Here is a 12,902-nt window from a genome sequence, read left to right as displayed (position 1 = left end):
GATTCCTTAGAAAACTTGGAATGGAACCACCATTTGACCCAGCTTTCCTACTCTCGGGTCTACACCCAAAGGACTTAAAATCAGCATATTACAATGACACAGCCACATCAATGTTTATAGCTCAATTCACAATAGCTAAACTGTGGAAGCAACCTATATGCCCTTCAATAGATGAATGGATAAAGAAACTGTAGTATAAATACACAATGGAATATTACTCAGCATTAAAAGAGAATAAAATTATGGCATTTGCAGGTAAATGGATGGAGTTGGAGAATATCACGCTAAGTAAAGTAAGCCAATCCCCCAAAATCAAAGGCTGAATGTTCTCTCTGATAAGTGGATGCTGATCCATAATGGTGGGGAAGGCATGGGAAAAATGAAAGAAGTGTGATTGGGCAAAGGGGAGAGAGGGGAGAAGAGAGGGGATGGGGGCAGGAAAGATGGTGGAATGAGATAGACATCATTACCCTAGGTACATGTATGACTACACATATGGTGCAGCGCTACATCATGTACAACCAGAGAAATGAAAAGCTGTGCTGAAATTGTGTACAATGACTCAAACTGCATTCTGCTGTCATGTATACCTAATTAAAATTTATTAATTAACAAAAAATGAAATAAATAAGTACAAAATAGAGCTGGGGATACGGCTCAGTGGTTGAGTGGCCCTGAGTTCAATCCCTGGTACCAAAAACAAACAAAAAAAAAAAAACAAGAGAGAGAGAGAGAGAGAGAGAGAGAGAGAGAGAGAGAGAAAGAGAAAAAGAAAAAGCTATAACTGTCTGAGCATGTCCTAAATGTTTCATTATAGGTGTGGTCCACTAATTGATCTTTGTAAAGGCCCCCATGTAAGACACACTGGAAAAATTAAAACCATAAAAATTTTCAAGGTAAGGATTGATTATTTTAATTTATAAACACAGCAAACTTAAGTTGAACTAGATAATAGATTTCACTCATATCTTTTCTAGCCTGAACATCACAATATTTTAAATATTTCATTCTTATTTGCCTAATATATTTTAGAATTTTGATAATTAGACCACTACATATAGCTTATTTATAATTTAACTTTATGTAAAGTATTCTAATGCATTTTTTAATATTATATTTTAAAATACTGTTACAGTTGCAACACTATCTCCACAAGTTTCACAGTTGTGGATTTAATCAACTGCAGAATGAAAATATTTTGAAAAAAAATTGCTTCTATACTGAGCATGTACAGATTTTTTTTTTGGTCATTATTTCCTAAATAATACAATCTAACAACAATTTGCATAGATTTTGCTTTGCTTCAAAGTATGCAGGAAGATGATTTAAAGTATACACATAGCTTTTATGCCAGTTGTAAGCCAATTTTATTAGGGACTTGAGCCTCCTTGGATTTCAGTATCCATGGGAGGTCCTGGAACCCCCTGCAGATACTGAGGGACAAACTGCACTGTGGTTTTCTTGAATCATCCAAAGTGAATAAGAATATTTGTCTGCATGTGAGAATAACGTGCTGTAGGAAAAAGGAGAACCAGGGAATGTGATGGTGTGATATGGAATCAGAGATGTGGCACTGACTCTGCAGTCCCAACCTTTCTGGGTCTTGTTTTCCTCACAGGCGAAATACAGGACTGCATGATAGCATTACCTTTTAAAGCTCTTAATCCCTGCGCTACATCAGTGAGGCCAAGATGCCCTTCCCTGGACCTCCTGTCTCTTCTGCTCCCCTCTTGGTGATTGCAGTTGCTGTTCAACTTTCCCACCATCCAGCTTCCTGTCACTTTGATTCCTAGAATCCAGAGCAGACTCTATGTCATTTACTGATTAGTGCTATCATTTGGGCTGGGATAGTTTAATTAGAATCAATTTCAGATTCTTCCCAATATTACAAAAAAAATCTATAAGCATTGTGGATGTTATGGTGGAAAATTATGTACTATGTTAGAGTGATTTTATTTGTAACCAAATGTTTGATGTGTTTACCAAAATCTTATTTGGTGTTTATTTGGTGTTTAGAATTCCTCAACATACTGGGAGGGAAATCCTGAAATGGAAACGTTGCAGAGGATCTATGGGATATCCTTTCCTGATAACAAAATGATGAAAACCTGGGAAAAGTTCCAAGAGGAAGCCAAGAATCGTGATCATAGGAAAATTGGGAAGGTATGCCCCCATCCTCATCAGTACTAAAACACAAACATTCCTTTGTTGCCTTGAGTTTACATCTAATAAAACTAAATTTAAAAAATTATATTTCGCTGTCCTATTTTCTGCCTTCTGTTTTGCTGGCATTCATTGCTTGCTGTTGAGTTTTTTCATATTAATACCCCAAATACCTTCTAACCTCTTTCCTCCCTGTATCTTTTATTAGATTTTAAAAATTATTCTGTTCTCTTATTTTTATCATGAAATTATTTTTTTAAATTGTGTACACTCCATAGACTGCATTGTATTTAGGAGTCAAGGGTGGGTGTAGGAAGAAGGATGAGATTTGAAAGCAGATAGACCTGGATTGTTAATCTCAATCCTGCCACTTATTAGCTTTATTGTGATGGGCAAGGTATTCACTTATGAAGCTCCCTGCCAGTCCTTGTCTGGGGTAACCTTGCAGGTTGATGTGAGGACAGATGCAGGGGTAGCTGAAAGCCATGAGAAAGAATGACCATCATCACTTGAAGCACACCTCCTCTGGTGGAATGTTCTGGTCTTTTTTAAAGCCATGTTTTTCCACGTAAGATATGTGTTTAAGTGTAACCAAGTAAAAAATTATCATTAAGTGAGAAAGATGACAGAAAAGCCAAATTAAAGACTAAGTAATCATAAGAACGAATTGTCATTTTACATGTGGTATTATGGATGGTTAGGGATAAGTACTGAGAGTCTTTGGAATGCCTATTATTAGAATATGGGAAGATAACTGAGTATGATTTATTGTTAGCATATCATGTGTATATGATGAATATTATTTGACAAAAGATGAAATTTGAAATGCAATTATTATTTTAATCTAGGAACAGGAACTTTTCTTTTTTCACGATCTGAGTCCTGGAAGCTGTTTTTTCCTTCCCCGAGGAGCCTTCATTTATAATACACTTATGGATTTCATACGAGTAAGTTTAAATTTTTAAAATGTTTTATTCTTGTTCAACTACATTTTACATTATACTATTTTCTCTCTTATTTAATTTACATTTTACTATTTTCTCTTATATTATTTCCATTAATTTTATTTCAGTAATATTTATAAAAATTTTTGAACTTAAAAGAGAAATAATAGATTGTGTCTTCTAATAAAAATATGTAGCTGATTTTTGTTTTCTCTAAATGCTGTTTGATTTCATGAAGTGTTGATCATATAGATCTGTAGAACTTTAAGATAAACATTAGACCAGGTATGGATTTCCCTGTGAAAGAAGGAAGGGGAAAAGTATTCCTCTCTGGCACAAAATGCTAAAGTGGAAAGCATTGCTTCTCAAAAGGTGGCCTCTGTTGGCCACTGGTGGTTTGACAGCCTTAGAGGAAAGGGTAAAAAAAAAAAATCTGTAAAATACCTACCTTATAACAACACAAGTTCATAGATTGGAAAGTCGTTAGTATTTGCATAATTAGGACTGTAGTGATTTTGTTCAGAGGTGATTCATGTGGTCTACTAGGATTATCCTTTCATTTTCATATGACTTATTTATCTTATGACTAAAAGTTACAATGATGCACTGCATAACAATGTTTGAATCAGTGACAGCCTATGTGATGATGATTCTGTAAGATTATATTGCCCATAATATAATGGACAGTTATGGTGCAATAAGATTATATTGTAGCTATCTTAGTCTGTTTCAGTGTCCTCTGTGATTTCCTTACAAAGAAATAGCATTTCTCAGACTGTAACCCTGTCATTAAATAACACAATTATACCTAAAATTTTTAATTAATTCATTTCTTTTTTTTTCTGGTTTGCTTTAGTATATTGAACATCTTTCTAAAATAAACTATGAGAAAGCCATTCTAATTCAATGGAAGAGATGCTGAAAGATTCAAGATTAACATCCATTATTAGCAATGTAAAATAGAGGGAAAGATCTGTGAATTGGGCTCATAGAATTCTGCCCCCACGGGAGATGGAAGGGTCAAGCCGAAAGCCATCAATGGGAAAGATGAAGAAAGATGGGCTCTCAGGGCAGGGGTTTCTGGCTAGAAGCTGTTTCTTGCTCACTGGGTCAACTTTTTCTCCCAGCCCCCTCAGGCTGATTTCTAGGCTAAGATGGTAGAGATGGTGTTTGCTGTAGTCAAGAAAGAAAAAGGCGGCCTGAACCCAGGGGAGTGCTGAAAAGCTTCCTGAGTCATGCTTGGCTCAGGCTTCTCCAGGGAAGTTGGACAGAGGGAAAGGAGGTGCTGGCACCAAGCGAGGGCTCCTCTGAACTTTCCAGAGGAGCCCTCTGGAAAGTTTGGAGGAGCTGGAGGTCCAAGTGGCAGGACACACCTGGATAGCAACGAGAGAGAGTTTGCAATGCTCATATAGCAGTCCAAACCCTATCTTGCATAAGCAGATGGAGTCCGACAAAGACTTGCCCTAACCTGTCTCCATGTGGGACTGACCTAGCCCTATTAAGCCCTTGGTAGGCAGCCTGGGAGAGTGGGGATCAGGGTAGCCCCATGTTGGACAGGACACTATGGGAGACAGACCCCATGTGGTTTCTGGCTCATCTCCATCCCTCAAAGCTTTTGGACATGCACACAGCTGGAGGAGATGTCACTGGCGGAGAACTATGGAAAGCTCCCTCTAGTGAGACTGGGCAGGGGTGGTAGGGTGGGGGTGGGGACTCCCTTAAGAAAGCAGCTGAGGAATGGAGGGATCGGTATTTCCAGAGACTTCAGAGATGATGCCTGGTCTGATAGGAACCGTGATTCCATGCTCCGACTTGGGGCTAATTTGCTGAATGAGGTAGTTCCATCCTGACCTCTCTGGGCAGGGTTGGTCAGGAAGACAGAAAACAGGCCTTCCCAAGACCCACGGGGATGAAAAGTGGCCAAGAAAAGCCAGATTTGGGCTCCCAGAACGCAATGAGAAAAATAGAGAGAGGGCCGTAAAGGATTCTAGGTGCAGGCTGAGCTGACGGCGCCTTCTATCCATGATTCTGATCCTGACATTGGCTTGGAGGCAGAGACAGCCCTTCCCTGATCTTCCAAAGCCCCGGAGATAAAGGGACCAGCTGGAGGATGGGCTTTGGGGCATCCAAGGGCACAAGTATGTGACGGCCACCCCTATGGAACTCAGCAGGGACCACAAAGTTCCAGCCTCAGTTTGTTCTCAGAGCAACAAGCACGGCACAGGGTTTTGGGGGGGCTTCAGTCTTGGAGACAAGGGTGGGGTTGCAGATCTATCTTCTTGGCCTGGGAATATTTGGGATTCCCCAGCTGAGCCATCCAGATCACCCTTCTGGAATTGCCAGCTCTCTCCTCTCTCCTCAGTGGACAGGAGAGTGGGTGGGAGGGCAGCTTCAACGAGCAGGAGCCACCACCCCCTCTCCACGGGACCCCCAGCCCCTCTCCTGGGCAGGACCCCCGGGGCCGCACAGGCATGTCTAGATCTCATGTCCACAGGGCGAATGTTGCCCGTTTTGTGCTCTCTGACCCACAGCTCTCTGTCTTTGGCTGGGTCCACTTTTCGAAGTAGTTGGTCCACAGGCTCAACTGTGCTTTGGTTGAACATATCTGTCTCATGCCGCAGCTGTGTGTACTGACTCAGATGTTGCCGGATCATCTCTACCCTCTCCACCTCCAGCCGCTCCAGCTCCAAAGTGGTGATCACCATCTCTTCAAACCACTTGGACTGCGCCTGGTTGTAGAGGTCCACACAACGCACGAGGTCATTACCAGCCTGTGTGGACTTTCTCCATGCCTTCTTGATGTCCTCCTCTGTCTTATTGCTCAGCTTGATCTCCAGCTGCTGGGTCTTCATCTCCAGGTCTCTCTGCCGCTCTGTGAGGGCTTTCCGGGCCTTCTCCACCAATGCTTAGCGGCTGGCGAGCTGCTTGCGGAGGTCATCGATATGGTGGTCACACTTTTTCATGTCTTTCTTGAAGTTCTCACGAAAGTTCATTAGGGGCTTCTCTACCTCGCTGTGAAGCTTAGCGGAGAACTTGAGATGAACCTCTGCTTCATCTGCCAGACTCTTCTTCATCTGGGCCCAGGCTTCTCCCAAGGAGCCTTCCTCCTATGCAGCCAAGGAGTTCTGAGAGAGCTTAGCCAGGTTCTTTGCATATTCTTCTTCAGTCTTTATCCTCTCTCAGAAGAATTCAGACATTTCTTTCTGCATTTGTTTGCCCTTCAGTTGCTTTTGGATCAGCAGTTTGAACCCAGCCACCGTGCCATTGCCTTGGGGATCCTTCTTATCAGCCCAGAAGTAGTCACAGTAGCTCCACTCGGTTGGCTTTAACAGTTGCTGTTCAGGCATGGTGTCTGGGTGAGGGAATGTCACGCAATTGATCATCTTCTCTATGGGGTCAACTTTATTTTCAAGATTAAATATTTTGTCTTTATTGCCTGAGGTTCTATCTTCCAAATGGTCTTGTCTGTGGGTGATACTTTCCATTGAACTTTTAAGTTGGTTTAGTGATTCCTTCACTTCAATGATTTCTTCTTTATTTCTTTTCAGGTCCTCTAATATATCTTTATACAAGTGATCTTTCATCTCCTGAAGCAATTCTGTTATTTTACTGCAAAACTCCTGTGCCTGCTGTCTTATATAATTCTTTAAGTCATAGAACATTTTTACTAAATACATCCTGAACTCCTTCTCTGACATTTTTTCGATGGATTCTCTTATGGGAGCAGCTTGGTTTGTTTGGAGCACTTTATTCCCTTGTTTTTTCATATTGTTTGTGTGTCTTCCCATCTAGCCGTGTGGTTCTGAGGCAGGATAGTTTCTACTCTAGATTTGAAGTGTCCCTGAAGGTTTCCAGAAACTCGCAGATCCAGGCTCTGGTTTCTGCACTTCCCACTGGATTGCTAGACTCAGGCCGATGCAGACCTAACTGCAAACTCACAGGTCCAGGCTCTGGTTTCTGCAGGCTCTGCCACACTGCAGGACCCAGAAGACTCACTGACCGAGGGCGATGGATGAACTCCTGGAGAGAGAGAAAATTAATTCATTTCTATGTGCCTAATTTACCCCAAGACAGTCTCTTAAAAATGACAAAACCTCTTGCAGCATATTCTGTATGCCTCAGGTAGTTTCTCAGGAGTGTATGTTTGTTTTTCTGCAGATTTGGGCCCCTCCAGAATTAACTTGATGCTAAGATTCTTTTTGTTTTTAAACTGTCTAAACAGATTTTTAAATTTTTTTAATTAGTTACACATGACAGCACAATGATCTTGACATATCAAACATTTGAATCAGATGGGATGTAATTTCTCATTTTTCTGAGTGTACAGGTTGCAGAATCACATTGGTCATGCAGTCACATATGTACCCACAGCAGCAATAATGTCTGTTTTATTCTGATGTCCTTCCATTCCCCACTTCCCCTCCCCTCCCCTCCCATCACTTCTCTCTACCCAATCTAATGTGACCCACTTCTTTTGTTTTTTCCTTCCCATTGTCATACCTGTATTCTGTATAACGAAGGGGGTCTCCTTCCCTCTTCCATGCAATTCCCATTCTCCCTCCTTTTCCCTCCCACCTCTGTTCCCTATCTAGAGGTAATTTTCTTCTCATGCTCTTCCTCCCTACCCCATTTTGAGTCACCTCATATTTTGAGTCACCTTATATCAGAGAAGATATTCGGCATTTGTTTTTTTTGGATCGGCTAACTTCACTTAGCATAATCTGCTCTAATGCCATCCATTTCCCTGCAAATGCCATGATCTTATTATTTTTTAGTGCTGAGTAATATTCCATTGTGTATAAATGCCACATTTTTTTATCCATTCATCCATTGAAGGGCATATAGGTTGGCTCCACAGTCTAGCTATTGTGAATTGTGCTGCTATAAACATTGGTGTGGCTGTGTCCCTGTAGTATGCCATTTTTAGGTCTTTTGAGTATAGTCTGAGAAGAGGAATAGCTGGGTCAAATGGTGGTTCCATTCCCAGTTTTCCAAGGAATCTCCACACTGCTTTCCAAATTGGCTGCACCAAATTTGCAGTCGCACTAGCAATGTATGAGTGTACCTTTTTCCCCTGCATTCTCGCCAACACTTGTTATTTGACTTCATAATGGCTGCCATTCTTACTGGAGTGAGATGGTATCTTAGAGTAGTTTTAATTTGCATTTCTCTGATTGCTAGCAATCATCTTCTAAGGTCTTCTTCTATATCTCTCTTTAGGGTTCTATAGTTTTCATTGTATAGATCTTTCACCTCTTTTTGTTGATTCCCAAGTATTTTATTTTTTTTGAGGATATTGTGAATGGGGTAGTTGTCCTCATTTCCATTTCAGAGGATTTGTCACTGGTATACAGGAATGCCTTTGATTTATGGGTGTTGATTTTATATCCTGCCACTTTGCTGAATTCATTTACTAGTTCTAGAAGTTTCTTGGTAGAACTTTTTGGATCTGCTAGGTATAGGATATATCATCAGCAAATAATGCTAGCTTAAATTCTTTTTTTCCTATATTTATGCCTTTAATTTCTTTCATCTGTCTAATTGCTCTGGCTAGTATTTCAAGAACTATGTTGAATAGAAGTGGTGAGAGAGGGCATCCCTGTCTTGTTCCAGCTTCTGACTTAGTGGATATTAGGTACTTAACATGTCAAAATTGAGAAATTAAAATTCTCAAATTCATTTATGTCTAAAACTTAAATGGATCAAAACTGTAACATGACACTAAACATTCAGATTTATTAAACTGTATAATTTTTCCTACCTCTTAAGTTATAGGGGGAAAAAGCCCCTGCTATTTATCTAGAATGCAGAAGGGCTTTGAAGTTTTTAGTTATAGAAAGTTTCTATGGATATTAAATTTTAATTACTAATTTACAAAGAATTATAACATTTATATTATACACTATTTTGTACATAAGATAAATATACTAGTGAAAATTTTACTGTGCATATGTAAATCTTTTTTTTTTTTCATGATATAGAAAACACCACATCTAAAACTGAGCACATGTGAATCATGATCCTTAGTTTAAAAAGTTTGCTCATAGTGTTGTATTGCATGGAATTGTGATCTCTCCTAGCAGATTTTAACATTAAACACTCTTATCTTAAAGGAAGAGTATCACAAACGAACCTTCACGGAAGTGCTCTCTCCCAACATGTACAACAGTAAACTCTGGGAAGCCTCGGGCCACTGGCAGCATTACAGTGAGAACATGTTCACCTTTGATATTGAAAAGGACACGTTTGCTCTCAAACCCATGAATTGTCCAGGGCACTGGTAAGTATTAAAAGTGGAGAAGATATGGCATAAGAGTGCACAGCACACTTCATCATAATTAGCTGTTACTATTATTTTGCTTTTTAGATTTAAATGGTTACTTTAATCTGAAGAATGATGGTTACTAATCATCTTTATCTAGTTATTTTCATTCTGGAGAATGAAAGTATGTTTGATATTCAGCAGGCATGGAATGTTAACTGGAAACCATTTGGTTTTTGTGCTTCTCAGAGAACAGTATCAATTTTAAAAATTATATTTGTCCTCTTAATAGTAATATATTTCATATATACATATTTGCAAATAGTTCTATGTACTGTTTGGGTTATTTTAACAAAAACATTGAGGTCATAATAAATGGTTTTCTGAATTTCATTGATTGTAAGGTACTTTTTCCCTCCATATATCAACTTCTCTGAATTTGGGATGCATCTTATAATTGGTGGCATCTTAATATTTTGTCACAAAGTAAATCGTAGGTCACTCTATTTCCTAATAGTACCTGAAATAAAGGTATATCGTATACCCAATGTTGTTTTTGATTCTATGAGAGAATTATCATAAAGTAGGTTTATAAATTCAACCTTGAAGACAAGCAGATTTTACAGCTAGAAGTGAATAGACATAATTCTACACACACACACACACACACACACACACACACACACACACACACAACTATTATGGTTTTGTCTTACCAACCTACATAGTTTCTAATAAATTAACCTTAGAATTAAAATTAAACCAATATCGGAACATTAAAGAAAGCTCCTTGCCCCTTTTTAGTAAAGATTAAAAGAAATTTAACTTGAAGATGACAGCATGTTAAAATATATATAACTTTAATGTTATGAAAACTGGTATGTTAATAGTCTTCAGTCTCTCTTTTTAAACAGAATGTGAGTCTAAGCCAATGTCCCACGCTCTCTAAAACATTTACATTAACAGCTTCTTAACTTTGCCAAAAGGTATTATTTAAACCTGTAGCCTGCAATTTTAATTCTAATTACAAGTAAGGCTAAGTGATTATAGAGAAGGTATTTTGCATCTTCAGGCTTCAGAATAAGGAAGCCTGTAGCAATGGAATAAGGTATTCAGGAGTGCTTTCTGAGAAAGCACTAAATATTTACTTTCTAAATATTTACTTTCCAAAGAGAATTCAACAGAGAACACTCGTTGGATGCTTCCTGAGCTTGGTGCTAGAAATGCAAAGGTGATTTATATAGTCCATTTCCTCATGGAGCTCACATGCATAGGGGGCAGGAACATATATGTAGGCAATCACTTATTTAAAAAGACCAGTGCCATAACAGTTATATGTTTGAAGTGTTCTTGGAGCCTGAGAAGAGATGGACCAGTCCTATTTGGAGAAGTGTCCAGAGGGCTTCACTTAAGAAGTAGCCTTGGAAATGAATTATAAATGGCAAGTGGAGATTTACTGGGTGGATGAAGTCAGAATTTCTGTAAGACATAATGAGATTCTTTCTAGAATGCTGCAGTGATGTAAACTTAAGATTCAAAAATTCCTAGAAGAGGGCTAGAGGCTTAGCTCAGTGGTAGAGAGTGTGTTTAGCACACAGGAGGCCTTTCGTTAGATCCCCAGAACCTAAATAAATAAATAATCCATAGAAAAGCATTATAAAAAATATTTTTGGTTGTAGACAGGTACAATACCTTTATTTCATTTATTTATTTTTATATGGTACTGAGGATCAAACCCAGTGCCTCATGCGTGCCAGGTAAATACTCTACTACTGAGTCACAAACCCAGCCTAGAAGAGCATTTTTAATATAGTGATCTAAGAACCAGAATAAGGAGTTTACAAATATTGAGGCTTAATTGTAATTTCTTAATATTTAGATAATAATTATTGTCTATGCTATGTAAAAACTGTGTTTATGTATCTTTTCTAGTCTGATGTTTGCTCATCGTCCACGATCTTGGAGGGAAATGCCAATTAGATTTGCTGATTTTGGAGTTCTTCATAGAAATGAACTGTCGGGGACTTTAAGTGGCTTAACCCGGGTCAGGCGCTTCCAGCAGGATGATGCTCATATCTTCTGCACGGTGGAGCAGGTAAACAGTGACACAAGGTGAAGCATGACTATCAGGAATTCACATCTCCTACTGTTTCAGATTTGCTGTGAAATGAAATGAGATGTTTCATTTAGTCTGCAAGGACTCAACTCATTCAGTTCTGACATCCTGTCGTTATCTAATTTACATCAATAGGTCAATAATTTTCTGACATGAGATTTATTATTTTTGCCCTTTGGCTTCCTTTACTTATTTTATTATCTCAAGTTCTACTAAGTGGACTATTTTAAAGATTTGCTGGAATTCAGGATATTTTGTTTTTTAATATCGCCTAGAAATTCTTATCGAGTTTACATTTTTAGTTCAAATTAAAATTGTTTACAGAGAGTCACTGTCCAACACTTCAGGTCTAATTACTTATTTGACCTGACTGGCATTTTTAGAACGATAGCAGAATATACATTCTTTGAAGGTATACATGGAATATTCCCAAGATATTCTGGGCCATAAAACAAGTCTCAATAAATTTAAAGGAATTTAATTAAAATAATGTTCCATTGAACACAGTGGAATTACAGTAGAAATCAATAACAGAAAGCTATTTGTAAAACTTCTAAATATTTGGAAAGTAAATATCACACTTCAGAATAACTTATATATCAAGAAAAAATCAAGAGAGAAATCAGAAAATATTATACACTGAATGAAAATGAGAACAACATCACAAATTAAAATGGTTTACACAGGGACATTTATAGCACTGTATACCTACATTATAAAAGGTTTCAAATCAGTCACCTTATTTTCTACTTAAGAAACCAGAAAAAGAAGAGCAAAATACACCTAATGGAAACCAAAGAAAGAAAGAAAATAATAAAGAACAGAGCAAGAAATTATTATGATGTGGATCTTAAATGCCCTCGAGAAACTCACATGTTGAAGGCTTGGCTCCCAGTTGATGGTGTATTGAAATTTGGTGGAATCTTTAGGAGGTAGAGACTAGCTGGAGGAAGTCAGGTCATTAGGTGCATGCCCTTGTAGGAGATAAGGGAATACTGGGACCCTGGCATCTCTCTTTCTTTCTTCCCTGCCCCTGGCTCTCCTTCCTGGCTGCTATGATGTGAGAAGCTTTGCTCTACCATGTGCTCCCTGCCATGATAGTCTGCCCCACCACAGGCCCAAAACAATGGAGCCAACTGACCTGTTTCCTTTTAAGATAATTATCTCAGGTATTTTATCATAGCAACAGAAAGCTAACACAGAAATTGCTGAAGGAAGTGTCACTGGAATAGAAAAAAGAAAAATAATAGAGAATATTACTAAAAAGCAAAAGCTGATTTTTTTGAGAGGATAATGAAATTGATAAACTTTTAGTCAAATGTAGGGAAAAAAAGATAAGACACAAAATTTAAAAATTAGGAATGAGAAGTACCATCACTATGGATTTTGTACGTTAAAGGAATAGGGCACATTGTGA

General features: G+C 38.5%; 1 protein-coding gene and 1 pseudogene across 2 annotated transcripts in view; one reads left to right on the top strand and one right to left on the bottom strand.

The window, feature by feature from the left end:
• The window catches only part of Tars3 (threonyl-tRNA synthetase 3), a 54,537-nt gene that overhangs the window by 23,257 nt on the left and 18,378 nt on the right, over nucleotides 1–12,902 (top strand). For both annotated transcript variants that reach the window (XM_005320070.5, XM_078051272.1), the window contains exons 8-12: nucleotides 818–896; nucleotides 2,017–2,163; nucleotides 3,012–3,110; nucleotides 9,221–9,387; nucleotides 11,302–11,464. In XM_005320070.5, the coding sequence (XP_005320127.2) occupies nucleotides 818–896; nucleotides 2,017–2,163; nucleotides 3,012–3,110; nucleotides 9,221–9,387; nucleotides 11,302–11,464 (655 nt within the window). The remainder of the gene's footprint in view (nucleotides 1–817; nucleotides 897–2,016; nucleotides 2,164–3,011; nucleotides 3,111–9,220; nucleotides 9,388–11,301; nucleotides 11,465–12,902) is intronic.
• Nucleotides 5,309–6,805, bottom strand: LOC101968102 (growth arrest-specific protein 7 pseudogene; annotated as a pseudogene).

The sequence above is a fragment of the Ictidomys tridecemlineatus genome, chromosome 5, assembly GCF_052094955.1.
Source record: "Ictidomys tridecemlineatus isolate mIctTri1 chromosome 5, mIctTri1.hap1, whole genome shotgun sequence".
Lineage (NCBI taxonomy): Eukaryota > Metazoa > Chordata > Mammalia > Rodentia > Sciuridae > Ictidomys > Ictidomys tridecemlineatus.
Note: the sequence above shows the minus strand (reverse complement) of the source record. Positions and strands in the feature narration are given on the sequence as shown.